General features: G+C 27.8%; 1 protein-coding gene across 1 annotated transcript in view; it reads left to right on the top strand.

Moving 5' to 3' along the window:
* LOC129615011 (protein dachsous) overlaps nucleotides 1-27433 on the top strand; it is a 47421-nt gene extending 19988 nt beyond the window's left edge. The window contains exons 2-16 of the mRNA XM_055530049.1: nucleotides 10152-10332; nucleotides 11483-11971; nucleotides 17081-17259; nucleotides 17319-17497; nucleotides 17732-18069; nucleotides 18256-18600; nucleotides 18665-19167; nucleotides 19625-20538; nucleotides 20734-20939; nucleotides 20997-21419; nucleotides 21551-21923; nucleotides 22279-23489; nucleotides 23639-24004; nucleotides 24044-26922; nucleotides 26986-27433. Coding sequence (XP_055386024.1) covers nucleotides 10152-10332; nucleotides 11483-11971; nucleotides 17081-17259; nucleotides 17319-17497; nucleotides 17732-18069; nucleotides 18256-18600; nucleotides 18665-19167; nucleotides 19625-20538; nucleotides 20734-20939; nucleotides 20997-21419; nucleotides 21551-21923; nucleotides 22279-23489; nucleotides 23639-24004; nucleotides 24044-26922; nucleotides 26986-27234 — 8835 coding nt within the window. The 3' untranslated portion in view covers nucleotides 27235-27433. The remainder of the gene's footprint in view (nucleotides 1-10151; nucleotides 10333-11482; nucleotides 11972-17080; nucleotides 17260-17318; nucleotides 17498-17731; nucleotides 18070-18255; nucleotides 18601-18664; nucleotides 19168-19624; nucleotides 20539-20733; nucleotides 20940-20996; nucleotides 21420-21550; nucleotides 21924-22278; nucleotides 23490-23638; nucleotides 24005-24043; nucleotides 26923-26985) is intronic.
* The last annotated feature ends 306 nt before the right edge of the window (nucleotides 27434-27739 follow it).

Here is a 27739-nt window from a genome sequence, read left to right as displayed (position 1 = left end):
AATAAGTTGTACATAAGTTTCCATAGAGCAGAGGTGGGGAACCTCTTTACCCATGGAGGCCAAATTTTAAATAAGAATACCTAAGGAGGCCGCATAAATTTCAATACCCATAAATGTAGCTTTTGCACAGTTATTGCTATGCAAATTCCATTTTTTTATTTTAATTCAACAAAAAAGTAGCTTCAAATTCACTGTTTAACAAATGTAATTCAAATTAATCTATATTCAGTGCGATATTTGCATTTTTTTTACTTGAAAGTAATTAAATAAGCATAATTCAAAATACTCTATAAAAGGCGGCGAGGGCCTTTGCTATATTACAATACGGAAAAATGGTATACTACAAACCATTGGTTTGGCCCAACTTTATTTTTAACATGTATGAATTTGTTATTTAAATTCGAGAAAGATTAAAGTTTTTATTTTAATTTTAACGATTCTTTTAATTTTTTGTGTTTAAATTTTTTGTAATAATAAATAAAATTGAAAATGCTGTCACAAAGCGAGGTATTGGTAAAATTGTGAATATCGTCACAAAGCGAAGTATTGGTGTAGTTAGATCAACTTAGAATATAATTTTGAGCAAGAATAGACCTTGACCTAAATGTAAAAGTGAAAATTGCCTTATATTTATCTTAAAAACCAATGTAGCTAATGTAGTTTGTTCATTAGCATTGCCAAATTAGTATGAGTAGTACAGTTGAACCATATATGAACTGAAGGAATAGTAAAAAATATATTGCATATTCAGAACGATATATTTTTGCAGCATTACGTTTATGAAAATCTCATGATATTGCAAGTGTTTCCTTCTTATTATTACATACGCTCTGAAAAATTTAGTATACCTTCATATATAATATAAAAACGGCTAAAAATAGGCTCTTTAATTCAATCTATATGAATATTTTTATTTCTACTTATTTAATTCTGCTCGTAACTATGTACAGTTATAATTTACTGCTCTTTAAATAGATATGCGAAAAAAAAACAAAAAATAAACATCATTAAGATTGTTTTACAATAAAACTTGATATGTTTTAAAGTTGTTAACTTTTGAAAACTTATCTAAAAAGTTCAACAAATTATAAAATGAAGTGAAAATAATTAAATTAATCAATTAAATTTTAACAAGCTTTTTGGTGTATTTATTTGCATACAATATACGAGTACATATATGAAAGTACTTATATTGAAAACATTTTGGCAAAATATTTTAATATTTTTGAACATATTAATTTAAAGTGCCGACATGGCCATTTTTTTTACCCACTACGTTCTATACCATAAGAAAGGTATTGTAAGCTCAACAAATTTCATATTTTGAATTGTCAGTGGAAATGTATTTATATATAACAGGTAAAACATAAATAAATTATTATGAGTTAGAAGTCGCTATAACTTCACCATCGTCTAAATAATCTTGTTATTTATAGTTTCGCATGATCATTGAATTGATTAAAAATTATATATCTAGACCGATTGCGAGATCTGTCCTTTTGATATTATTAAGAAAATAATTAACTGTATAAATTTTTAACATGTATATTCTACTTGTCGAGTAAACTATTTAGTCAACTAAAATTTTTGAAGAATTGTAGTAAAACATCCTTCACTGAGAACAAAATTTACGTTTTTAGGATATATTAATAAGATGTTGGCTTATTTTTTCAAAATTTCAAATCTACTAAAGATCTCTTTATAATCTTATGTCAGTAGTGAATTAATAAAATCGGATCCGGGTATGTATATGCACACTGTTCTTTTAATTTCGCAAACTATCTGCATTTACTCGAGTTTTGTATTTATTTGTGGGATTATACAAATATACCAGGAGATTTAAAAATGTTTAAACTTGAGTTTCTTCGAAACAAACCAAATTGACCTTTTGTTTTGAATAAAGAGAACAGAATATGTGAAAAACGGAATATGGGGAGGAAGATTTGCGTTGTTAAGACAGAACAACAGTGTAACGGTTAAAATCAACTGTTCAGTATTTTAATATGAAAATATATGATGTTAAAAAACTGCGCTTGTTCTATTTTCACCTTATATGTATATGCAAAAAATTCTCGGCGATTTGACATTAGAAAATTTATCAACTAACAAAATGCTGTTTTGACATATATATTTTCATGAATACCATGGATATAAAAATTTTTTTAACATAGTTTTGTACTAATGCATATAAGTTTATATGGAAATGTATTTGAAAAAACAAAATAGGGCTAAATTTTCAATTGATTTTGAGCGCGTTTTGTATTTAAGTGAGCTTACATTTAAAAGTGTTGCTTATATGCTTGTCGGACTGTATACGAATGAATTTGTTGGAATTTCTATATTCGTTATTCAAAAACAAAAAAATATGGAATGGGATCGGCTATGTGCTGACACATAATTTTTTTTTTGTTTTTTAATACAATTTGCCTTATTGCACATTATACATACAAACAGATATACAGTGTCCTTAACACTTTGTCTTTTAATTTATTTTACCATAAATATTTTATAGTATTATATACGGATACACACATGTATATCATATGTATAAATTATGTACATAATAATTATACGGTTTCCTATATTGAAATTCAAAATTAATATTTTAAGTGATGTTTTTTTAAATTAGTTTTTGAAAAATGCTTTTACTCATCTAAAAGTGATTAATATAATTTTAAGAATTTATCATCATTATTAAGATTTTTGTTCTGTTTTTGCTTCCTATACCCGTTGCATATACACACAAGTAAAAATTTTTATTAATATATTTGAAAAGCGAAAAAAATAAAATATCTGTGTTTCACTGTATGTGATTGAAAGCATCAAAATTATGACTTTTATTACATAAAATCGTAAAAGTGAATTAATCCACATCAACAAAAATTTTTTAATGTAAAAAAACATACAAAAAATATCTTTAGAAAGGAATAAGTAATATAATTATCTACATACATATACATATGAATGTATACATGCTGTATATGTATGTAAATAGATGCAAGTGTATATTGTATGTGCTCATGTATGTACAGCTTTTGTATTATAATTTTAATTTTAATTTTTTTTTTGGCTTGTTTTTTCTTATTTTTAATTCTTTTTTAATTTTTTCCCTTGTTTTTTTTTTCCTTTTTTTGTAATTTCTTAAATAAGTTTTGTGGTTAATATTCCATCAAGTGTGTTACTAAGTCATATGTATTTATGTGTGTTTGTATATTTTTGTAAGTTATAAAACTTATTAAAGTCCAATTACTATACTGCTGTAACCTTTAATGTACTAATGTAGTAAAAAAGCAAAGAAAAAAAAACACAAAAAAAATGTTATTTATTTTTTGTTTTTTGTGAGTAAGCACCTATGTTTCTTCTCTATACCAGCTAAAAAAAAAACTTTTTTTTTTGTTGTGGTTTTTTGTACATAAATATACATAACAAATGTGAATTTTGTACAAGGTGTGTAAATTATAAGATTTCAAAAAAAACAGAAATAAATTTTTATTTTGGAAATTTTTTGAAGGATTGAGTATTGCGGACTTGGTAAGCCATTTTACATAATCGTCCGCAAAGTATATTTTCCCATTTGACGGAAAGTGTTATACTTAAAAACTTTTTCGAAAGTAGTAAGTTATAAGTACCTTAAGAAAAATGTAAATTTGTTTCTTAGTACAAGTTCGTTTTATATGTAATTCTGTTTCTCTGAAAAGCTAGTCAGTTAGTTTAGTTGGTTACAGATATATATAACAAAACTGAAAATTTATATTTTAAGACATTCGTTATAATATGGTTCTTTACATATGATAAAAAATGTAAAATCGGTTCTAGTGAAATTTCTATAACCGAGTCTTGATTTTCCTAAAACAATTAGGTATTCTAGTTCATTGTTTTCACAATCACAGTTTGTATATCATTTGTTTATTTTTCTATATTAAGGGCTGAAACATACTCGTAAGTTCATTTCATTAGTGAAAAAACTTCTCGAAACCCAGGCTGCTTAACCATATTATGAAATAGAGCTTATTTACATTATGTTAATCTTAGTTCTTGGGACCTAACATATGTCAATTCTGATAATTTGCGACAAGAATTCGATACATGGATATTCGATACGATCTTAACATGATTTTGGAAAGTACTTGACATGTGAAACATCACATTCCTTATTGTACGCGATGTGGTCGATAAAACGGTATAAAACAGGTATAATACTTAATGTAATATATAATACTTAATGTGTAAATAATAAATTTGGGTGGATGTACTTAAAATATGATTAAGTATAAATGATTTATAAAATTTAATTTTTTGGACAAGATTATGCTTTATTTTTGGGATTCATTCAATAATATTAAAGTGATGAGTTTAGTAATTAGTTGCAAACATGTGCCTATATTCAATCTTGTTTCTGCTGTAATAAGAAATAATGGCAATAAATTATGGAATTGAGTAGAAGCAATAATATTACTATGAATTGTTATATTTGCATTATACTAAAAAAATGTGAATTTTATGGAATAGTAAAATTTGATTTCGCAAAAATTATGCATGTACATACTTTTGCAAATTACTGTACGGTTTTTACTTTAGAATACATACAAAAGAATTTCTTAAATAATCTGTTTGAAATTTGAGGAAATTTTTGGTGAAATTTAAAAGTTTTTTTTTTTATAATCGATCGAGATAAATTTTAAAACTTGATAATCTGTATAAAATTTATATTCATAATGTAATTACTGATATATATCTATCTAAACTCTGGTTTCTTGTGATGAGACACCATGTAAAATGGCTATAAGAAGAGTGATAAAAGAAACTCAATTTAAATCCAGGCCTTGATGGTCTTATTATTATTTTTTTTTGGTTTTTGTTTTCTTCTAGTTTGTAATTTTACAATTTTTATGTTGCAATTTTGTATAACATACATACATACACATAATATTAACTATATATATTGCAGCATTAACATTTTATTCATTTTACTCTATGTATGGATGCATAAATATACGTTTATATTTACATATGTACATATTTATATACAAATATAAATTAATATTGGAGTGGAATTATGTATTTTAATTTTGTTTTCATTATTGCAAGGTATAAAGAAAACAGCAATATTAAGAAAAAAAAAAACACAGAAAATTTGAACGAATTTTTTTAATAAATTTACAGATACAATAATGGTAGGGTTGAAATGCAATTATTGCTCCATTAAGTATTGAAAGAAAAATGTAAACGAATCAAACATTAAAAATCAAAGATTGTATAAACTTATAAAGAAGAAGAAGAATAATAATAATAAGAAATATGTATATATAAATATGTACGTTTGTATACACATACAAACATATAGAAAATTGTACATATAGAAAATTGTACAACAAAAACCACTAATTTAGAGGAATTTTTATTTGATGTTCTCTTTTATTTTTTTTTTCTTTTGAGCTTTCTAATAATTTCTGTGAACTCAAAAAAAAAAAAAAAAATGGATATTGGATTGGAATGATATTTACTGGCAAAAAGGATTCACAAAATGTGAAAAATTTTTTTTTTCATTTTGATTGTTTTTTAAGCAAAATTTGTATATATTTCATACATATAAGTATTTATGTATGCATGGTACATGCATTGATGAAAATATAAAATTTAAATATATGTTCATGTCCATATATATCTGTACATATATTCCTATATACATATGTACATACCATATATTAAAATCAACATAAAAGTGTGAATAAAGATATTTCGAATTATGAATGTGTGTAATGTAAAAACCTTTAAGAATGTGATAACTTTAAAGAATTGTGAAAGCATACTTTTTTATTATATGAAAGAGTTTTCTTTTATGCTATATTATACATAATATGTACATGCATATGTATCTGTATAAGAATTTAAAATTACTAATTCGTTGCGAACGGAAATTCTTCGAATCATTTTAACTATATACACGTACATATGTATGTATCTATACCTATGTATGAGCGTAAATTTAAAAACAATGTATAATGTGTGGCTAAAACATATATGCTTTTTAAGAGAAGTACTTACTAATATACTTATTTTAGAGCGCAACAAAATTTAAATTGTAAATTAAAACATTTATTTTCTATATGTAAAGCAAGAGCAATCATCACAGGAATATTTGTATAAGTATACTTAAGTGAAATCAACCTTCAAAACAAAATTCCGAATTTTGAAATTGTTTAATCCTAATTCATACATTCTGTTTGAATTCGGTTTAGTATAAATCAAACTCAGAATTTTCATGCGCTTTCGAATCCTAACAAATATTTGAATTTTTTGTTGCAAAATATAAAATTTTAATTATTTATTTTAATATCTGTTAAAAATATTTGTTTACTACTGAAATACGCACATGTGCAATTAAACTACCTACATATATCAGCAACACAAAATTGCTGTTAAATACATTTATCTACTTTTCTTTTGTAATTCACATGCTTATAAGCCCATCGGTTACAAGCAATAACCTTTCATAAACACAATTGAATTTGTTGCATTTGTCTCTTTTTTATTAAAGTTCTTTTATAAGCAAAAAAAAAACTTCTAGCACAAATCTTATTTAAAACTCAATTCTGACATTGAAGATGTCATAAATTAAACTTCTAAAGGCTTAAATAAAATTATCTACTTCGAATGTCATTTGAATATTTTTTTGAACTGGTTTACAAGAGCAAAATCTGTGCTTATAACTGAACTTTATAGGAAAAACCGGATAAAAGTAAACGAAGATTGTGCAGTTTTCGATGTCCGAATGGAATAGTATTCATCAGATCAATTAGATTTTCACTAAATCATATAACATTTTTGGTATATAACCCTTGCTTAAACTAAATTATTTTTATCTCAAATTAAAATTTACTATATTTATTTGTGAATTATTAAATGCACATACCAATTTTTTAATACTCGTAGCATATATTTTGGGTAATTTTCCATTGATGGGTACATTTATATACATATGCACATATATGTAATGTACCTAAATAATAATAAAGTTGAGTCAAATCAATAGTTTGTATTGTAGCACTTTTCCCTTCAACAAGTGAAATAACTTCTTACAGTCTATGTATACCTACCACACCATTAAAATTATTTTCATTCATATACGAAACTATTTCTAGGATTGCATGTATTTAGAATGAACGATTTATGCAGTCTTTGAAATAAAGCGAAAATTAATATAAAGAGGGATTAACATAATGCTCGATTTTAAGGGTTAATTGTGTAAGTTAAGAAAAATAATTATATTTTTTAATGTCATGGAATTTAGCGTTAGCTTTTTGCATTTGTAGAAATATTGAAAAAGCTTGCGGTTTCGCAAATACAAAGCGTCAAAAATTCAAATTTTACAAATTTCAAGTGGCTATAACTTGAGAGGGGGTTGAGGTGGAAAAAAATATCTTTCTAGCGAAATGAACTATTTATTAGTGTCTAACAGATGTAATTTCAGGCTCTTACAACGTAGGGGGTTGAAGGAAAACGTGATCAAAAATTTGAAAAAAAACTGATTTTAGATAACGGTACATTTTAGCGTCCATTTTGCTTTTTTAAAATTCAAGTATAGTATGCCGCGAGAGAGGAAGCTACCCAATATATTTCTGCGTTTGAAAAATTTAAAAATGCGTATGGTTATACTACAGTAAATAGTTGAAAATTGGCATTTTAGGATTTTCGGGGGTATAACTTTTAGAGGGAGGGGAGATAGGTAAAAATTATGTTCTACGAAAATTAGTTTCTAGTAAAGATCCATGTAGGTATAAATTTCATATAGGTATAAGGATTTCAGCTTTCTATCTTCAAGGGTGTAGAAGTTTTGTAAACAGACACACGGACAGACGGACGGACGGACGGGCGGGCGGACGGGCGGGCGGACAGAGTGAAACTAATAAACACTTTTTTCAAAAAATTTTTTGGAAAATTGCTAAAAACTAGGAAAATAAAGAGGTTAACTAAAATATTAAAAAAACATTTGATGTGATCGACATATAACCGACCACCACAGGTATTGTCTACGTTGCGAAAATGTTGTTGCACTAGAATATAAAAACGTCGACCTTCTTTTTTCAAATTTTAAGAACACTAATAAGCTTTTAGTAACGTAGTTAGAAAAATTTCAATTTGGCTCTTAGCAAAATTTGCGTTGTGCCCTCTGAATTTCTTGATAAGTTTGCCATGTACTTTCGGTAGGAAACAGAACCAAATATTAAATTTCAATTTAAATTTTACAAATGTAAAATCTTCCTTTAGTTCGGTTTCAGAGCTCTTCCAAAAAAAATTTATAGGTTCATTGTTTTAACACCTTTAACTTAAACATTGATTGAATACTTCATGTGTCCAAAAATGTAAAATCGGCACGCAAAAAAGTAGTTTTCCCAAGGCTTGATAAATTTTAAAAGTTGATCAATCTGTAACACAGCTATATTAAACACACATATGAGATAAAATCAAAATCGGTTCAGCCGACAGATAGACAGACGGACAGACCGACATTTTGCAAAAAATAGTTAATTTACACTTCCCTACCATACAGAAGTGTGTTGCATGCTTATGCGATCAGTAATAATAATGGCAACAACAATATTAACGGTTAATCTTAGAAAATATATCTAGGTGTATCAACCTTATGTTATTTGAGAGGTGGCTTCTCTTAGTTATAATTGACTGGGTTCCGCTCTTTTGGCTTCATTATATTTAGTTGCATTTTATACATATTATAAATATAAAATTCATTTAGTCTGTAGACGAAAATAATTTTTAACACTTTTAAAGAAAATTACGAAAAAAGTGCTTGTTATTTTTGCTCTGTCCGTTTGTCCTTCCATTTGTCTGTTTAAAAAACTTCTACACCGTTTAAGGTAGAAAGCTGAAATTTTGTAGATAAATAGTTCTTTGCTAGAGACTTATTCCTATAGCAGAATTTTTACCTATCTCTCCCTTCGGAAAGTAATAGCCCCTTAAACTCCTAAATATGTCGTTTTTTAACTAGTTATTTTAACGAAACCACGAACATTTTAAATTCTGCTGACACGGAAAAATAGTAGCTGGCGTCTTCTACTGTGGTGTAAATGCCATTAAAATTACCCGTTATCGTTGAATTTGACGATAATGATATGGCAAATTTTTCAATTTTTTTTTGTCTCATCCTAAATGTATGCAATCTTGAAATATCTTGGTTATATTAGTGAAAGTATGTAATTTAAATAATGTATGAAATTGTTTTTAACAGCAGTATTTTCACTTGTGAAGGGAAACGTGCTACTTTACGAACCTGCTTTGACATAACTTTATTTTTATAATTATTACGAAATATGAAATATGAAATTTTGTATTATGTTACCCATGCATCGTTATTTTCTTAGATGGATTTATCTTCTTGTTTATTTTAAATTTCCACATCATATTATATATTAATATACAAGATAAATTATTGTGAATATAAATAAAATAAAACGTAAAAGAAATGAAGAAAGACAAACCAATTCTACATATGTAGACGAAGACATTCAATGGTATCAATTTGTCTTGCAACGATTCGTCTTTAAGATGTCATATGCATAATATGCTACTCACCCATCCAATAGTCTGTTATGGTAATGTATTTTTAATTTTAATTTAACACCTTTACAAGATATTCTTATACAGTATATATGTATGTATATACCCATATGTATATATTCTTTTTGGTTAATAAACACGGCATTAGATTAAAAGCAATGGAAATAATACCGCGTTTGACTTAGTAACTGCATTTCACTTGTGTTTTAAATATGATGACGTTTCATAATACGAGTATGGATTGTAATTCCTGAAATAAAACCTAATAAACTCTTGTGTTCGCGCCATTTTAGAGTAGGTATATAACACTCTAGGTTCGTGACATTTTAGAGTGGCACATATAACACTTTAATTCACAACGGCGTACTCAAAGGGACAAAGTGAGTAGTTTACTTCAACACATCTTTTATTGGTTTTAATAATTTTGACTTTTTTCATTGTGTATTCCTTACTGTTTTTTTTTCTCTTTTTTCGATTTTGGCAATTTATTTCGAAAATTTGTGCCGCTTTGAACTCACAATAAAGTTTATTTTTAGCACGTTCAGTATTATATAATTATTTTAATTATTTTGCAGGTATCAGCGAGTGATCCAGATTGTGGGGTAAATGCAATGGTAAATTATACAATTGGTGAAACAACGAAACTAATGACTAAATTTGAAGTTAAAACAAAAACTGGTGAAATATGCATATCTGATCATTTGGATTATGAATCAAAAAATTCATATGAATTTCCTGTGCTTGCGACAGATCGAGGTAAGAAAATTTTTCGTGTTCTCCATTAATTTTCATATAACAAATTACATTGATTTATTATAATGTCAAATTTACTATATTTTATGGTTTAATATTACAAATATGTTTATTATATTTAATTCTATAATTTGATATTATTTGATTATTTATTGAATAATTTATACATTTACCCAGCATTTACACGTACAAGTTACTTGCAAGAAAGTTGCAATACATACAAAAATTTTACTAACACATTGAAATATTTCTACTTGCTTGTTTACTTGCAGTTCAACTTGCAAGAAAATTTTGCTGCCAGTAATTTGAGCAAGTAATTTGACATATTGAGAAATTCACAAAAAAAAATTTGTTGCTTTGATTTTTTTTTTTTTTTTAATTTAAAATTTTTGAATTTTGTTTTGAAAAAATTAAACTTAGCAAACTTAGCTAGTTGTTTTCTTCTCAAAGACATTTTCAAAAATTAACTTGCTAAACGCCTACGTCATAATAGCAAGTAATTTGACATTTCGAAAAACTAATTGACAATTAATATTATACAAACTTGCATGCAAGTAACTTGTATGTGTAAATGCTGGGTTATTAAATTTAAATAGGCCTTGTATTTTATTATTAAAAGTTTTTCTCAAAATTTTGGTTTTATGACAGGTGAATATTAATTTAAAATATAGAATAAATGAAGTTTTATATAAAATTTTTTAATTTTGTGCTTACGGAAAAAGAAAATATCAATATGGTGTTCCATTAAAATAATTGAAATATATAATAGAAAGCCAATGGAATAAATCTTTATTAATTTATTATTAACAACTGAATGCTAAGACATGTAAAATATAATTGAATCCTTACAATTTCATTTTCTATAATTATTTATTGTTAAGTAGTGGAAAAAAAATATTTTAATACCACCTGCAGCAATGGATTTTTCAATTTAAAATTCTTTTATATATGTACTTTTAAAAAACATTTCACCAAAATGAAATGTCAAAACATAACCATAAAATTTTCAATTTCGATTTGGTGTCGCATTTTCAAATAGAGAAAAAAGAAAAGAGAAAAAGAAAGAGAAAATAACAAAAGGAAAAGAAAAATTTTTTTTTTATTTAATTTATAGTTTTTTTTTTTTGTTTTGAAAATTTTGCTAACTTAACAGGTGGTCTTAGTACAACAGCAATGGTAAAAATTCAATTAACTGACATAAATGATAATCGGCCAATTTTTTATCCACGTGAATACAATGTTTCATTACGTGAATCATCTGGTATTTTAACATCAACTTCAACACCAATTGTATCAGTTGTCGCCACTGATTTAGATTCTGGACGTTTTGGTTCAGTATCATATCGTATATCGGCTGGCAATGAAAATAATATATTTCGTATTGATCGTTCAACTGGAGAATTATTTATAAATAGTCCAAATACGATTTCAAGAAGATCCCAACCAATACATCTTTTAAATATATCGGCTTCGGATGGAGGAGGTTTACGATCAATTCAAGATGCCTTAATATATATTAGTATAATTGATGTAACACAAAGACCGCCAATATTTGAAAAATCACGTTATAATTATAAGGTCAAAGAAGATATGCCGAGAGGAACAATTATAGGAGCCGTTACAGCGGTCAGCAGTGATACAGGTAAAAGAAAAAAATGTGTAAATATAGTTTTTTTTTTCTTGTTTTCGTGTGTTTTGTTTTCTTAACAAATAAAAACGTTGTTAAACCTAAAATATGTACATATATATACTTTGTTTATATTATATATTCATATACACATATATATGTGTATCGTGTATGTGTGTAACGGAATAAATTTATTTATTTATATAACTACATGTTTATGATATTATTCAAACAAAATTTGTACAGTTTGTGTATAAATACATCTATCTGTTTGTATAATTTATAAGTATATGTATATATGTATGTAAGTATATGAGTGTACATTAAACTTATGTAGTAAAAATTATGCAGTAATTTATGATTTTCTATTAGCCATTTTAAAGATTAAATATTACATACTTATTTTTTTTTTCTCAGTGAGAGTCAATAACGTAAAAATTTTAGAATTTTGATAAATTTTTTTTAAATGGATTTATGAAAAAGAATGATTTAAAGTATAATCTGATTAGTTATCAAAATAAATTTAAAATTGAAAATAAAAAAAAAACAAGAGAAAAATTTAGAAAAAAATAGAGAAAAATGAAGAGTTTCAAGGATGACTTGGTTTTCCAAATTTTTGTTTTCTCTTCTAGCATAACAAACAGCAATCAGTACATACGTCGTATTGTATTCGTATTTGTATTCGTATACACATAATATGAACATCGTGAAAAATATTCAGTAATTATTCCTTTTATACTTTTTATACTTAATATTTAAAATGCAGCAAAACTAAACATTAAAGTTCTGTATTATTATGAAAAGTGTACCAACCATAAAATTAGGGTTGCCACTCAGGACAATTTCTTTACACCAATCATATTTGAACGGAAGAAAAAACTGAAATAGGGGGAAAATAAAATCCATTTCACAAGAAGTTAAAACTTTATTATGAGCTGCAATAAATGCAATTTATTTTTAATTTTTTCCCTAAACTTACTTATCTACTTTGAAAAGTAAAATTAACTGTTATTGCATACGACTTATAAAAAAGAGCATAGTATGATTAGACAGTGATATGAAAAATATTTCACAATTTAAGTGTCAATAAACAGAATAAGCACTTTTATTTAATGTTATTTTTTTCGTAAAAGTGCTAAAAATTAAAAAAGTTTATAATAGTTAATCCTTAAATGCTAAATATTAGAAAAAGACTTTTTGTTACTTATACAAAAAGAATTTGACACGTGTATGTATGCATGTATAAGTAATATCCAAAAGAAAAATGGATCTCCTTCGGAAGAAACCAAATAAAATGTAAAACAAAAAATAAAAATGTGCTAAAAATTAAACCAATTTACGAAAAATTCTTCGAAATTTCTAGGAAATAAATAAAAAAATACATTTTTGGAAAAAAAAATATTCTAAAACGGCAGCCCTGACCATAATATTCATAAAATATAAAAGCAAACATTTAAAGATAAAATACATTCATACATACATGAACATACCAGCAAACATAAATACATAATAAATGTACACCTATATATAAATAAGGTATAAAGATGAAAAACAAGAAATATAAAAAAAAAATATATAATTTTCTTTCTTGTTTTGTTTTCGAGTTGAGTCTACAAATGGAATGCATCTTATCGGATTTCTTTTTCAAAAGAATTTAATAATGTAGAAAAGGAAGAAAGAGAGTCTGCACATTTGAAAGAAGTTCAGAAATTCGATTGTTGTCATGTATGCAAAGTGGCTAAATTTTTATTTTTATATTATTCTATCTATTTTTTTTCTTTTTATTTTTTGTTTTCGTTTTTTATTTTTTATTCCTTGGATAATCATATAAACGTATATTTAGGTTAAATGCACCTCTGCTCTGCAGTACCTTGTAATCGGGTGTAATTTTAAATGTGATTTTCTTCATATAATTACGCTTTGTTATACAGTCTTTTATTTTTTTTTTTTTGTTATTTTTCACATTCGCATATAAATTTTGGGAGAGTTGAAAATTTTTGTAATATGCATATATATATATATATATATATATATATAAATATATATATTCCTACATTATTATATGGTATGTTCACGTGCGTAACTTAAAAGCTAAGTATAAGTACATACATATGTCTTTACATACGATGGTTATTTATTCACAAGAAAAAAAAAATTCTATTGAATATAATTTTATTATGGCGTTAATTGAAATTTGCATAAAATCATGAAAGTTTTTATTTAATAAGCTTCTTTATATATAATTAATATTTTGTTACTCTATACACTCACGCCACCCATATTTCATTATGATCACATATAACATAATTAACGTTTGTTAATTCCGAGGATTCTTTTGTTTTGTCTAAAATATTATTTTTGTTATTCATTAAATTTTTTTATAGTGCAGAAATTTATTCATTTTCATTTTTAGAATATCTTCAAGCAATAAGCCTCTCGTAGAGAAGTTTATTTAAAAAAATACTACAAGGAGAAGAAGTCCAAAACCCTTAATTTTTAACTTTCAATCGAATCTATAATAATTTTAAATAAACGTACTCTCGTATACTTATGGATAAAAATGAATGTATCACGTTCTTTTAATAAAACTCGAAATTTTTAATTATTATTCCTTACTAGTTTTTGATTTCTAATTACAAAATTTTCTCTTTTTCTATACTACATATATAAAAATGATTCTAAAATTCAATTTCAATTCGGATTTAAGCTTCAATATACCTAATATGGATAGATTTTCTTGAAAAAATGGAAACATTGCAGATTCTATGTCTCAATCAATGTTGAAGAAAAAAAAACAATAACATTTGTTTCGTTACAGAATTTGATTTCTCATATAGATTTCTCCATGGTTCATCACATTCAATTTACAGAAGTGAATTTCTGCCCTTTATAATAATTAATATGTATATATGTACCTACGAACGTATTCACAGAAGCGAAAAATATATTTATCAAAATAATGTAAGCACATTTGTGAATTAAGTATTTATGATAAATACTATTAACGGCTGCATTACATATATTTATATCCCCAAAAAAATATACATATTAATTATCTAAACGTGAACACATAATATGTACATTATTGGCATATATATGTATAGAATATATATACATACATAGGTGCTTAAGCGTAAAGTAATAATTTTGTGGTTAAGTAGTGGAACCGTGTAAATTTTTATTCGATTTTATTATATTTTTTTTTTTTTTGATTGTTAATTTACCATTCGTCTGAAGTCTGAGAATATCACAATTATTTTCAATATAAAAATCATTCTATAAATATAAATTTTTTTCAATTTTCACAAAAATTCATTAATCTTAAGTATGGGTATTAAGATTATAAAAGATTAGATTGCCCCGAAGTTCAATATAGAACACACTTTGTTTTTTTTTTTGTTTTGTTTTTCATTTTCTTTCATTTATTCTTTTATTTATTGGTTGGATTTCTTTTTCGTTCACATTATTATATTCAATCACAGATTTTTTTGCTTTTACTTTTTTTTTATTTTTATTTTTAAATGTATTTTTATATATATATGTTACGCTGTGAAACATATAATCATATATAAGTATGTACATGTATTATAAAATGATAATATATGTGTGCATGCATTTATATAATAATAATAATGTACCTATATATTTGAGTATGAGTATATGTATACACGTATGTATATACAATAAAACATATTAGTAAGTATATGTGTTTTTATGCATTCGTTTTTATTGAGTACCTATATGCTATGTAAGCTTATAAGAATCGAAGAAGAAAAACGGCTGAAGCCGTCGTCGCATCGTAGTTTAATTGTTAGGTTTCTTGACGATTTCAAAAAAAAAAAACAAAAAAAAAATAATAATTTTCTGCTTTGTTTTCAGTGCTTTCTATATATTTTCTACCGAAACCTGAGATTGAATCCTTATTTTTTTATTGTTGTTGTTGCTTTTGTTTTTAGTTCTTTTTTTTCTGTTCTTTTTATATCAAAATGCAAATTAAAGGAATTGTTGTGAAAGGTGCGGTAGATCTTTTTATTTATTTTTTTATCATTTTTATTATTATTTTGTTTTTTGTTGATCAATTAAATAGCCTATAAGATTCACGAGAAAAATTCACAAAATTGAGTATTTCAGCATTTATAAAAAAAATAACAATAATAATAAAAAAAATAAAAAGGGTTTTGTGAAGGTTTATAGCGGATATTTTTGCATAATGTTGACAGAAATCTTAAATAGAATGACAGGTTGATGCATAATTATTTTATGCTGAGCTATTTTTTTTTTCTTCATTGTTGATTCTTTTTTTTTTTTTATTTCTTATGAAAATCGGGGTTTAGTTACAGCGATAAATTTCAATTTTGTTCCTTTTTTTTATATTTTGTAAATAATTTTCCAGTTGGCTAATAATCTTGGAAAAATTTTCATATTATGTGTTCACATATGAATACAAATACTTATACAAATAAATGGTATGTAAAATAATATAAAAGAATATTTATAGCGTTTTGTGTATTAGAATATAAAATTTTCATAATATTATTTTTAAGTAATTTGATAGTTATTTAAAAAATTTTCAAGGGAACTGACTCTTGCTTAGACTTTAAAGGATAATTTGCTCAAGAGATATATATTATTATAGGTTCATTAGAAAATATTTATACTGGAACTATAAATATATTATTGCTTTTTTATTTTTATTTCATTTATTTATGTTTAAACGCTTTGAATAATTAGCTATATATATTTTTTTTAAGTTTAACCAAAAAATAGTTCCAATATTTCGTTACAATTATTTAAATAGCGCTTATTCTTATAAATCAAAAATTTAATTGTAAAAGTTTAGAATTATTTTATTTTAAATGAATTTTATTCAATTCGGTTTATACAAATAATATAAGCAAAAGTTTGTTTGAGAATCCTTATAGCAAACAAAAAATATTTGTCAAATAATGTGGAAGTTTGAGCATGAAATAGTGATGTATGTACATATTAGAAACCAACATGGATGCGAACATATCAATAATTATTTTTATTCCATTACACATATCGTGATAGATTATTTTGAAACGCATTTTTAGTTATAATGCTTATTATATATGCTAAACACAAATCAATAATATATTGTAGGAAGTCGTAGTCTTATAAGATATTCAATATATTCCGGAGATCCTGATGGTTATTTTAGTATCGATCCTTCGACAGGAAGTATTCGAATAGCTAATCTTTTAGATCATGAAACGAAATCACAAGTTCTTTTAAATGTATTAGCAACATTTGGTAATCCATCAACTTACGGCCATACGCAGGTACATTTTTTTGATTACAATTACGAAATATATTTATCATTAAATTTTATATTAATTAGGTTAACGTTGATATTGAAGATATAAATGATAATGTACCAGAATTTGAATCAAATATGATCCGAATTTCGGTACCAGAGAATACATCATTAGGTATTCCAATATATTCAGCGAATGCATACGACAAAGATTCTGGAAAGAGTGGCATAATAACATATAGTATTGCAAAAGTTAGTTCAACTATGAATAGTTTAAAAGGAAATACTTCATCTTTATCTTCAAACTTATATTCAACTTCTTCTCTACATAATTCAGCAAATTCAAAATTTTTTACTGGATCATCAGGATCGTATTTTCTGGATAGTGGGCTTTCATATTCATATGGTACTACTAAATCACCTTTGGCTCTTTCAAATATGCAATTGATAAACATGGCTAAAAATAATGAAAATTCTAAATTCACTATGAATTCACTAAATTTATTTTCAATTGATTCACATTCTGGTCATATAACACTTTCGCAGCACTTAGATTTTGAAATTTCCCAAAGACACTCACTTATCGTTACAGCATCAGATTCGGGAGTTCCAAAATTATCAGCTAATTTGACGGTATTAATTGAAGTTCAAGATGTTAATGATAATGCTCCTCAATTTGAAAAAAATGAATATTCGATCAGAGTACTTGAATCAATGCCAATTAATTCCCAAATTTTACAAGTAAGTGCCATCGATTTGGATACAGGAAATAATGCTCGTTTAACATACAAAATAATTGATAGCCATCAAGTTTTAACTAATTCTAATACAAATGGTAAACAAATTTGAAATTCTTTCCTTTTCATTAAAATTGTTTACATATTGTATTGCCTTGTAGGTCAATCATTTCGGAAAGAAGAAGATTCAACTGACTCGCATAGCAAAATTAATGTAACACCTAGAACTGATTTAAGTGTTGCAAACAAAATATCTATTAATATTAATGATGCAGACAAACAAGAAGGTAAAGAAGTATTTGGGATCTTTCCAAATAGTGGCTGGATTTATTTAAGAAAAAAACTTGACCGTGAGACTTGCGATCGTTTTGAATTAACCGTAATGGCCATCGATAATGGATCTCCATCAGCAAATACTACAACACGTGTGATTATTAATATTCTTGATACAAATGATAATGATCCGGAATTTTCTCAAGAATCGTATGAGCTTTATATTGATGAAAATATGAATCGTGGAGCAATAGTTGGTAAAGTATCTGCTTTTGATAGGGATTTAGATATAAATGCGGCTATTCGATATAGTCTTATCCCAAGCAACACAAGCCTTCAAATAAATTCTTTAACAGGTAAGATTATCAATATAAATAGCTAAATTATTAAACACTAGTGTTAAAAAAAAAACTTTTATAGGAGAAATAACTACACGGGAACCTCTAGACCGTGAAAGTAAATCTGTGTATGAATTACTAGTAGAAGCCAAGGATCAAGGTTCGCCATATCGAAGTACTCGAGTACCCATTAAAGTGCATGTAAACGATATAAATGACAATGCTCCGGAAATAGTTGATCCACAAGAAGATGTTGTTAGTGTTCGGGAAGAGCAACCACCGGGAACAGAAGTAGTAAAAATTAGAGCTATAGATCGAGATAATGGAAATAATGCAACAATTAATTACTCTATTTTAAAAAATCGTGACTCGGATGGTTTTGGACTTTTCACGATAGATCCAGTGTCGGGGTTAATAAGAACAAGTACTTTATTGGATCACGAAGAACGAAGTATTTATCGATTAGCGATTGCAGCTACAGATCATGGAATTCCTCCCAAACAAACAGTTCGTATGCTGCGTATTGAAGTTTTAGACTTAAACGATAACAGGCCAACATTTACAAGTTCAAGTTTGGTTTTCCTTGTAAGTTTAAAATATTTTAAATAAGTCTAGTTTTTTTGTGAAATGAATTTTTATTAATATTTCTTTTAATTATCGTAATGCTATACAACACGTACAATTATTGTGGTTATTTCTGCTTATAAAATCTAAAGCAATAATTTTAATTGTACGAGAATATGTCAGTGTATATGACGCTCTTATAATTTCATTTTGAACGTTTTGATATGATCCAATTTAGTATGCAAGTCACGTGTCAAAATTTTAATTTTATTGTATTACGAGCGTTGAATCTTTTCAAATTTATTTTCAACCATGAATCATATCATAAAAATCATGAATCTTCTTAATTTTTTATTTATATTTTTGTTTTGAATATGTGCTGGTATTTTTAATAGCTTATTTAATTTTTCATATGTAAAAAATTAAATGTTTTTAATAAATTTCTTTGTTTTTGTTTCGGCTTATTTTAACATTAAAGGTACGGGAAGACGTACCTGTAGGTTTTGTTGTTGGTCCTATTGGACCTGACCGTACAGATTCAAATAATAAAATGGTTACGATGACAAATTTACATATAACTTACACATTGTCATCATTAATGAAAGATACTATTGAAGGTGCATTTGATATTGATGGTCAAACTGGTTCACTGATTGTAGCTCGAAAACTTGACCGTGAAATACAGAGTGAATATCGATTAGAAATACGTGCGCTAGATACAACAACTTTAAATAATCCCCAAAGTAGTTCTATTATTGTTAAAGTTGAAATTGCTGATGTAAATGACAATGCTCCTCAATGGTCAAACGATCCAATACAAATTTTCGTTAACGAGAACACTCCAATTGGAAACATTTTATATAACTTTACAGCTACGGATATTGACACAGGTTCAAACGGAGAACTCTTATATGAATTGTTAAGATATAGTCCTCAAGCTGATTTAAATGTTTTCGCAATTGACGCAATAACCGGTGCTCTTACATTACAAGCATCTTTAGATTATGAAGAAATCAATGAATACATTTTAATAATCGCAGCAAAGGATCAACCATTGAATAGAACGGAAAGGTTGGCAGCTTCGGTAACAGTTCATGTTTTAATTCAAGATGATAACGACAATAATCCAGTTTTCATAATGCCAATATCAAATACAGATGTTGATGAGAAGAACAATGTTGAGGGAAATATAACAAAGGCGAAAATAGTGTTAACTGATTCAATACGAGTTGGTCAAGTTGTCACCCATGTAATAGCTACTGATAAAGATTCTGGTAACAATGGTAAAATTACATATTCCATATTAAGTGGAAATAAAGATGAAAGTTTTAAAATTGATTCAAATACTGGGTTAATTCGGTTATCTAGATCATTACAAATTAATTCATCACCGTATAATAACAACGATGATTTCATGTATAGCGTGAACGAAAATTCAAGTTACCGTAGCAGCAGTGGTAACAGTATAAGTAGTAATTCCCGTATTAGATATGATTACGAAAGAGAGAAAGTAAATGATTTTGAAATTATTAGTAAAGAAAATCATGAAAATATGAATGAAAAATATAAAACACAGAAACGTAATAGCAAATTTAATTTAATAATAAGCGCGAGTGATAATGGTATACCATCACGAAAAGTTCAATTATATTTACAAATTTTTATAAATAGTGTAACAAATGTTCCACCTCGGTTTTTCCAACCCGTTTATCGTGTTAACATATCAGAAAGTACGCCTATTGGTAGTATATTAGCGCGTGTTGGTGCTAAATCATTTAATTCAAATGAAAATGGTAAGTAATTTTTTTTGAAATAATCACCAGTCGACTTACATAATATTTATCATACAGCCTATCTATTATATGAAATACCACCCGGAATTTGTGACAATCATTTTCAAGTTGGATTACTAAGTGGTACAATAACGAATTTGAAAAAATTTGATCGTGAGACGAAAGATGAATATATGGTTCCAATATATGTTATGGAATTAATTGTTAACAGCAATATTTCCAGTAATGGTACTTTCTTGGCAGCTACAAATACGAATGATTTACAACGATTATCATTGACACAAAAAGCTAAAGGTCAATTTGATATTGCCACACTTATAATTAAAATTACAGATGTTAATGATAATGCTCCCGAATTCAGGCCGGGATCATGTTATCCATTATCCATACCTGAAAATAGTGAAGCCGCTGTGATTCACACCATTGTAGCAACCGATATGGACGATGGTGTTAATAGTGAAATTTTATATAGTATAGTGGGTAAGCATTTCGTTTATTTTTCTTTTCATTTTCGTAATATTTTTGCATTCTTGCACTTGACTTTTTTTAAACAATTTTTTTCATATGTAATGAATGAAAAAATATGTGTTTTATTGTTTTGCTTCAACCAGGTGGCAATTTAGGAAATAAATTTTCAATTGATGCACATACTGGGGAATTAAGTGCTCGCTCATTAGACCGTGAACAAAATTCACGTTATGTTTTACAAATACAAGCACAAGATCGTGGCACGCCAATAGCGTACCAGGGTTATTGCAATATAAGTGTGATGGTTGCAGATCAAAATGACAATGATCCAGTCTTTGAGCAGTCCAAATATATGGTTAACATATTAGAAAACATTGAAATTGGTAGTTCTGTATTAAAAATTCGCGCAAATGATGCTGATTCTGGTGAAAATGCTCGTATAGTTTATTCTTTAGCGAACGAAACACAATGGTTATTTGCAATTGATAGTAAATCTGGACTTATAACTACAGTTGGGTAAGCATTCCTTTTCCTTACATAAATTTTTAATTTGTTAGCTGTATAACACAAAAACAAGAAAAACCGAAGGCAATTTAGGAATTATTTCTTTATTTTCTTGAAATAATTTTCAATAGTTCAAAGCGAAAAAGCTCGTATAATGTCTAATAACGCGTTTAGTGAAGTTTTGTTAGCATCCAATCCTTATGGAAATACGCTATGGAAAAATCGAAACATTAGGGCAATATATTTTCATTGCTAATTATTATGAAATAAAATAGTTCAAATAATAACATTTTTATTTTTATAATCTCGACTTACTCATTTCCTTTTTAATAATCAATCTTAAACTGTTAAATTTTTATTGATACAGAGAACTTGATCGTGAAACTCAAAACGTTTTTAACTTTATGGTTGTTGCCACTGATGGTGGAAAATATGATTCTCGATCTCGTCAAGTACCTATTCAAATTTTCATTGAAGATGTAAATGATAATAAACCAATATTCGAGCATTATCCACTAAGAGCCAATGTTGCAGCACTTGTTCAGCCAGGTCAAACAATAATTCAAGTGAACGCTATTGATATAGATCAAGGAATCAATGGTGAAATATTTTATAGTATAGTAACAGATTCGACTAATGGTAAATTCCGAATAAATGCTAACACTGGTGCAATTAGTTCTACACAAAGTTTAGCTAGTGAAGTAGGTAATACGGTACATTTGGAAATTATGGCACGTGACAAAGGCAATCCGCAGCAAAATACGATGGGCTTAGTCGAAATTCGTATAGGAGAATCTCAGCCTGGAACACCAACTTTGCGCTTTCAAAATGATAGTTATAACATTAGATTAAAAGAAAATTCTCAAATTGGTAAAACTATTTTACATGTTAATGCAGTACGTAGCGACGGTAGGCGACAAAAAATAGCGTATTCATTCGGCGCCGGGAATGAAGATGATTCTTTTACAATTGATTCTAGCACTGGTGAAATTAAGATTAAAAAAGCAGATAATCTTGACTATGAACGAAATTTTATGGATTACGCTACAGCTTTCAACTATCGAAATGGTTTGATTAATACTAGTGATCCTAAAATAAATGGTGGTACGACTTTAAAGCAAATTAAATTAGTACTTGTAGCTCGTACTGATGGTTCTCCAATATTATATGGATATGCTGAACTGACTATTGAATTAGATGATGATAACGATAACGAACCACATTTTACGCAATCCCAATATTTTGCTGTTGCTTGGGAGGGTAAAAATAAAGGTACGTTAGTGACACAAGTCAAAGCACTTGATGCAGATGGAAAAGGACCAAATTCTAGAATTTTATATCACGTTGTTGATGGGAATCATGACAACGCATTTATAATTGAACCAGCTTTTAGTGGAACTGTTAGAACGAATATTGTTCTTGATAGGGAAATACGGGATTTATATAGATTGAAAGTAATCGCAACCGACGAGGGTGTACCGCAAATGACTGGAACAACAACTATTCATATTCGAGTTATTGATATAAATGATAATCAACCTACTTTCCCACCCACAAGAATAATCAATGTCAGCGAAGGTAAGTAAACTTCTTTTTCTTATATAGTCACCAATATTTTTACTTCAAATATCTGAATTGCAATCAATATTTTATTAATTTGAATATTTTAAAATCAGAAAAAAACAAATTTAAATTATTTCATTCTCAAATTATTTCAAAACGTATAGGTACTGAATTAGGTACATTGATAACAACAGTTTCTGCAAATGATGTTGATACAAATCCAGTTTTAACCTATAATTTTTCTGATGATGTAGACCATTTGGATAATGATATGTCAAAATTTTCAATAGATCGATTTAGCGGAAAAGTAATATTGCAGCAAAAGCTTGACGCTGAATTAAAACAGGAACATCAAATTGAAATAATCGCCTCTGATGGTGCTCATAAGGTAACTACCACATTAACTATCCGCGTCACTGATGAAAATGATAATGCTCCAATTTTTCAACGAACCGCTTATGTAACAACTTATTCTGAATATACTTCGACACCAGTTGCCTCAAATAGTGAAAAAGTTATAAGAAATTGTGGTGGTTTAAATGATAATAGTGGAAATAGCGATGAAAAAGAAATTATTACTGTAAATGCTACAGATGCTGATATAAGCGAAAGAAATTCTAAAATAAGATATCAAATTTTGCCAGAGGAGGATGGATTTACGATAAATGAGAAGTTTGGAACGATTTGTATTAATTCTACTTATGTTAATAGTAAGTCAGCGTCAACAGTATTATTGAATAAAAGTTATATTTACTTGAATGTTTTGGCAACGGATTCTGGTCAAAAATCATTAAGTTCCAGTTCTTCTGTTAAAGTTATTTTAAATAAAAGCAGTTCTGGATTGACCCAGTTTTTGCAATCACAGTATCGTACATCTATTAACGAAAACGCCGCTATTGGAACAATTGTGTTTAAATTGAATAGAAATATTATTCAGGAAACGTCATCCTTATTGGATGAAAGTCAGAGTAATTTAAACTTCGCAATAGTATCTGGGAATGAGGATCAAGCTTTTGAAATTTTTCAATCTTGCGCTATAATTTTGGTTAAAAAGCTAGATCGAGAAAAAAATGACTTGTATAAATTGAAATTAATTATGAGTGAAGATGCACAAGTTATTGAATTCACTGATGAAAATGAATATGAACGAGATTACGGTCATTTAAGTTCGATTGACGTTTTCTTAACAGTTGAAGACGATAACGACAACCGTCCAATATTTGATTTATCTTCGAAGTATTCTGTCGAAATAAGTGAACTATCCCCTTTACGATATTCTATAGCAACAATAAAAGCAACGGATACAGATCAAGAAAATACACCTAATTCGGATATCGTGTACGACATAACGTCCGGTAATGATGCCGCAATGTTCACAATAGATTTGGTAACAGGAGTGCTTTTTGTCAATAATAAATTAGATTATGATAAGGGGATACCGAACTATGATTTAATAATTAGAGCATGTGACAGCGCTGCTATACCTAAATGTGCACTACAACCATTTAAAGTTAATTTAACTGATGAAAATGATAATGAACCGAAATTTCCACTTAGTGAATATACGGAATTTGTGGAAGAAAATGAACCGATTGGTACAAGTATATTTACAATTAGGGCCACAGATTTGGATCGTGGACGATTTGGAATTCTTAACTACACGATTGAGCCACTGAGTTATTCAAGTAGTGCTGACATTTCCAAACTATTCAAAGTAGATTGTGCTAGTGGAGTTGTTATAACAAATACTGTGTTCGATTATGAACAGAGATCTCGCTACAGCTTTATATTAAAAGCTACAGATGTCGGAGGGAAATATGCCTCCGCTAAAGTTAATATTATTATTGATTCAAGAGATGAGTTCAGTCCTCAATTTACAGAACGAACCTATCGTTTCGTTATGGCATCTCCAAGTTTCTTACCTATTGGATATATAATAGGTCAAGTGATGGCTACAGATCTTGATAAAGGTGTCGATGGAAAAATAGTTTACCAGTTGAGTTCCCAACATCCATATTTTAAGGTAAATCGCACAACAGGTGCTATTTTAGTGAAAAAGAAAATTGATAATAATTTTGATATGAGTCACGACGTTAGTCTTGTGGTAACAGCCAGCTCAGGAAGACAAGGTTCTTTAACGAATATGACAGTTGTTGAAATTTCAGTTGATCCTCTAACGAATTTAAGTACCAATTTGGCAAGCAGTGGTATATCTTCTGGTTCTGGAATGGCTGATTGGGCTATTGGTCTATTAATATCATTTTTGCTAATTATATTTGCTTTTGCCGCAGTTTTCCTTTTCCTGCATATGCGTAATAGGAGACCTAAAACAATCGTAAAACCAAATTTAAGCACAGAAACTGTGGGGAATTCTAACAGTTACGTTGATCCAAGTGCTTTTGATACTTTGGGTATGAGAAGCGGACCAAATGGAAATAACGGTAATAGTAGTAGCTCTAATCAAAGCAATAACAATTCTCAATTCGCTCCACCAAAGTATGATGAAATCCCACCATATGGTCAACATACGGCCAGTTCAAATTCTGGCGCTGCAACTACCTCTGAGTTGTCTGGGTCGGAACAATCTGGTTCTAGTGGCAGAGGGTCGGCTGAAGAAGGTGATGACGGCGAAGATGAGGAAATTAGAATGATCAATGAGGGCCCCATGGTTCGAAATGGAGGTCCAGATCATCTTCATAATGGAAATGGTCGTTTATCTGATATATCTGTACAAAACACTCAAGAGTATTTGGCGAGATTGGGTATAGTAGATACTGGGAATAATGTTCCTGGATGTGCTTCAATGTCTTCTCGTCATGGTAGTGAAAGTTTAGTAGGCAGCAATAAAGAAACCTTAATGCACCAATTGCAGCCGGTTGAAAGGATTCATCATACAATGTATGATAGTGAATCAAATGAGACTGATTTAACAAATTTAATCTATGCTAAGTTAAATGAAGTGGCTGGTGGCGGAAGTGATCGCGCAATTGGTAGTACTGATGACGTTACCACAAGTGGCAGTACAATGGGTCCAAGAGTTGATCATGTTTTAAGTTATAGTGATGTAGCTCCTTCTGTTGTCGGTGGGAGTAGTGTTAATAATCACCATCCTCCAGGACCATCAATGACTGGTTCTCTTAGTTCAATAATACATAGTGAAGAAGAATTAACGGGTAGTTATAATTGGGATTATCTGTTAGATTGGGGTCCGCAATATCAACCATTGGCTCATGTTTTTTCCGAAATAGCTCGACTAAAAGATGATCAATTATCTGTACATAGTGGTAACAGTGGAGCATCATCAAGTGCAAAAAGTGTCAAAAGCAAACAATCTATACAAGCACATCCATTAAAACATATACCACCTCCACTACTTACAAATATAGCACCTAGATCAATTAATGTTCCAGTATTATCAAGTAGAGGTAGTCATCTTTCAACTTCAAGTGTTAGTAATAGTATAAACAATGGTATTAATAATAATAATAACAATAATAATAATTCACATCAGTATCATTTACCTCGTTCATCTATTAGTCATGATGGTCATGAAACTGGTTTCACAACATCATCTGCAATGCAACCAAGTTTTTCTCCATCACTATCTCCTTTAGCAAATAGATCACCAACATTATCTCAACGTGTTGTAAATACTCATTTACCACAACCTGGTCATCATTTAGTATCATTGCCAAGACATCATCAACCTCAATTATCACAGAGGAAAAGTATGGAATCAGATTTAAGAGTGAGATTGTAAAAACAATTATTGGGTTCATTTAATTCTTAAACAAAATTTTGTTATTATAATATTAAAATTAATTTAAAATCAATAGTTCTGAATTATTCATATTTTTACAATAGTGTGTTCGGAATTGATCGATTTGCTTTTTCATATTTTGACTCAAAATTTTCAAAAATTTAAAATTTTCAATAATATGTTGCATCTAGTAGTAACACGTTTGGCCTATTAAAAAATTTTCAAAGGTGTGCTTTAATTTTAGTTTCTTCAAATAAAACTTTCATTTCCTTAACGAATCAATGTTGCTTTGATGAAGAATTTTTTCTAAATAAATTGATTAAAACTTTTTCCATTATTTTATTTGATTTTTTTTTAAATGTTATTTGTTTAAAAACAAATAGGTGCAAATTCTCCAACAATCAATAAATTTTTTTTGTAAACGATATTTTCGAACATACTGTTATATTTCATTTAGTTTTTATATTTATTTTTAATATCCTTTACAATCATATAATAATATTTA

This window comes from Condylostylus longicornis, unplaced genomic scaffold, assembly GCF_029603195.1.
Source record: "Condylostylus longicornis isolate FDR11 unplaced genomic scaffold, ASM2960319v2 ptg000135l, whole genome shotgun sequence".
Classification (NCBI taxonomy): Eukaryota; Metazoa; Arthropoda; class Insecta; order Diptera; family Dolichopodidae; genus Condylostylus; species Condylostylus longicornis.
Note: the sequence above shows the minus strand (reverse complement) of the source record. Positions and strands in the feature narration are given on the sequence as shown.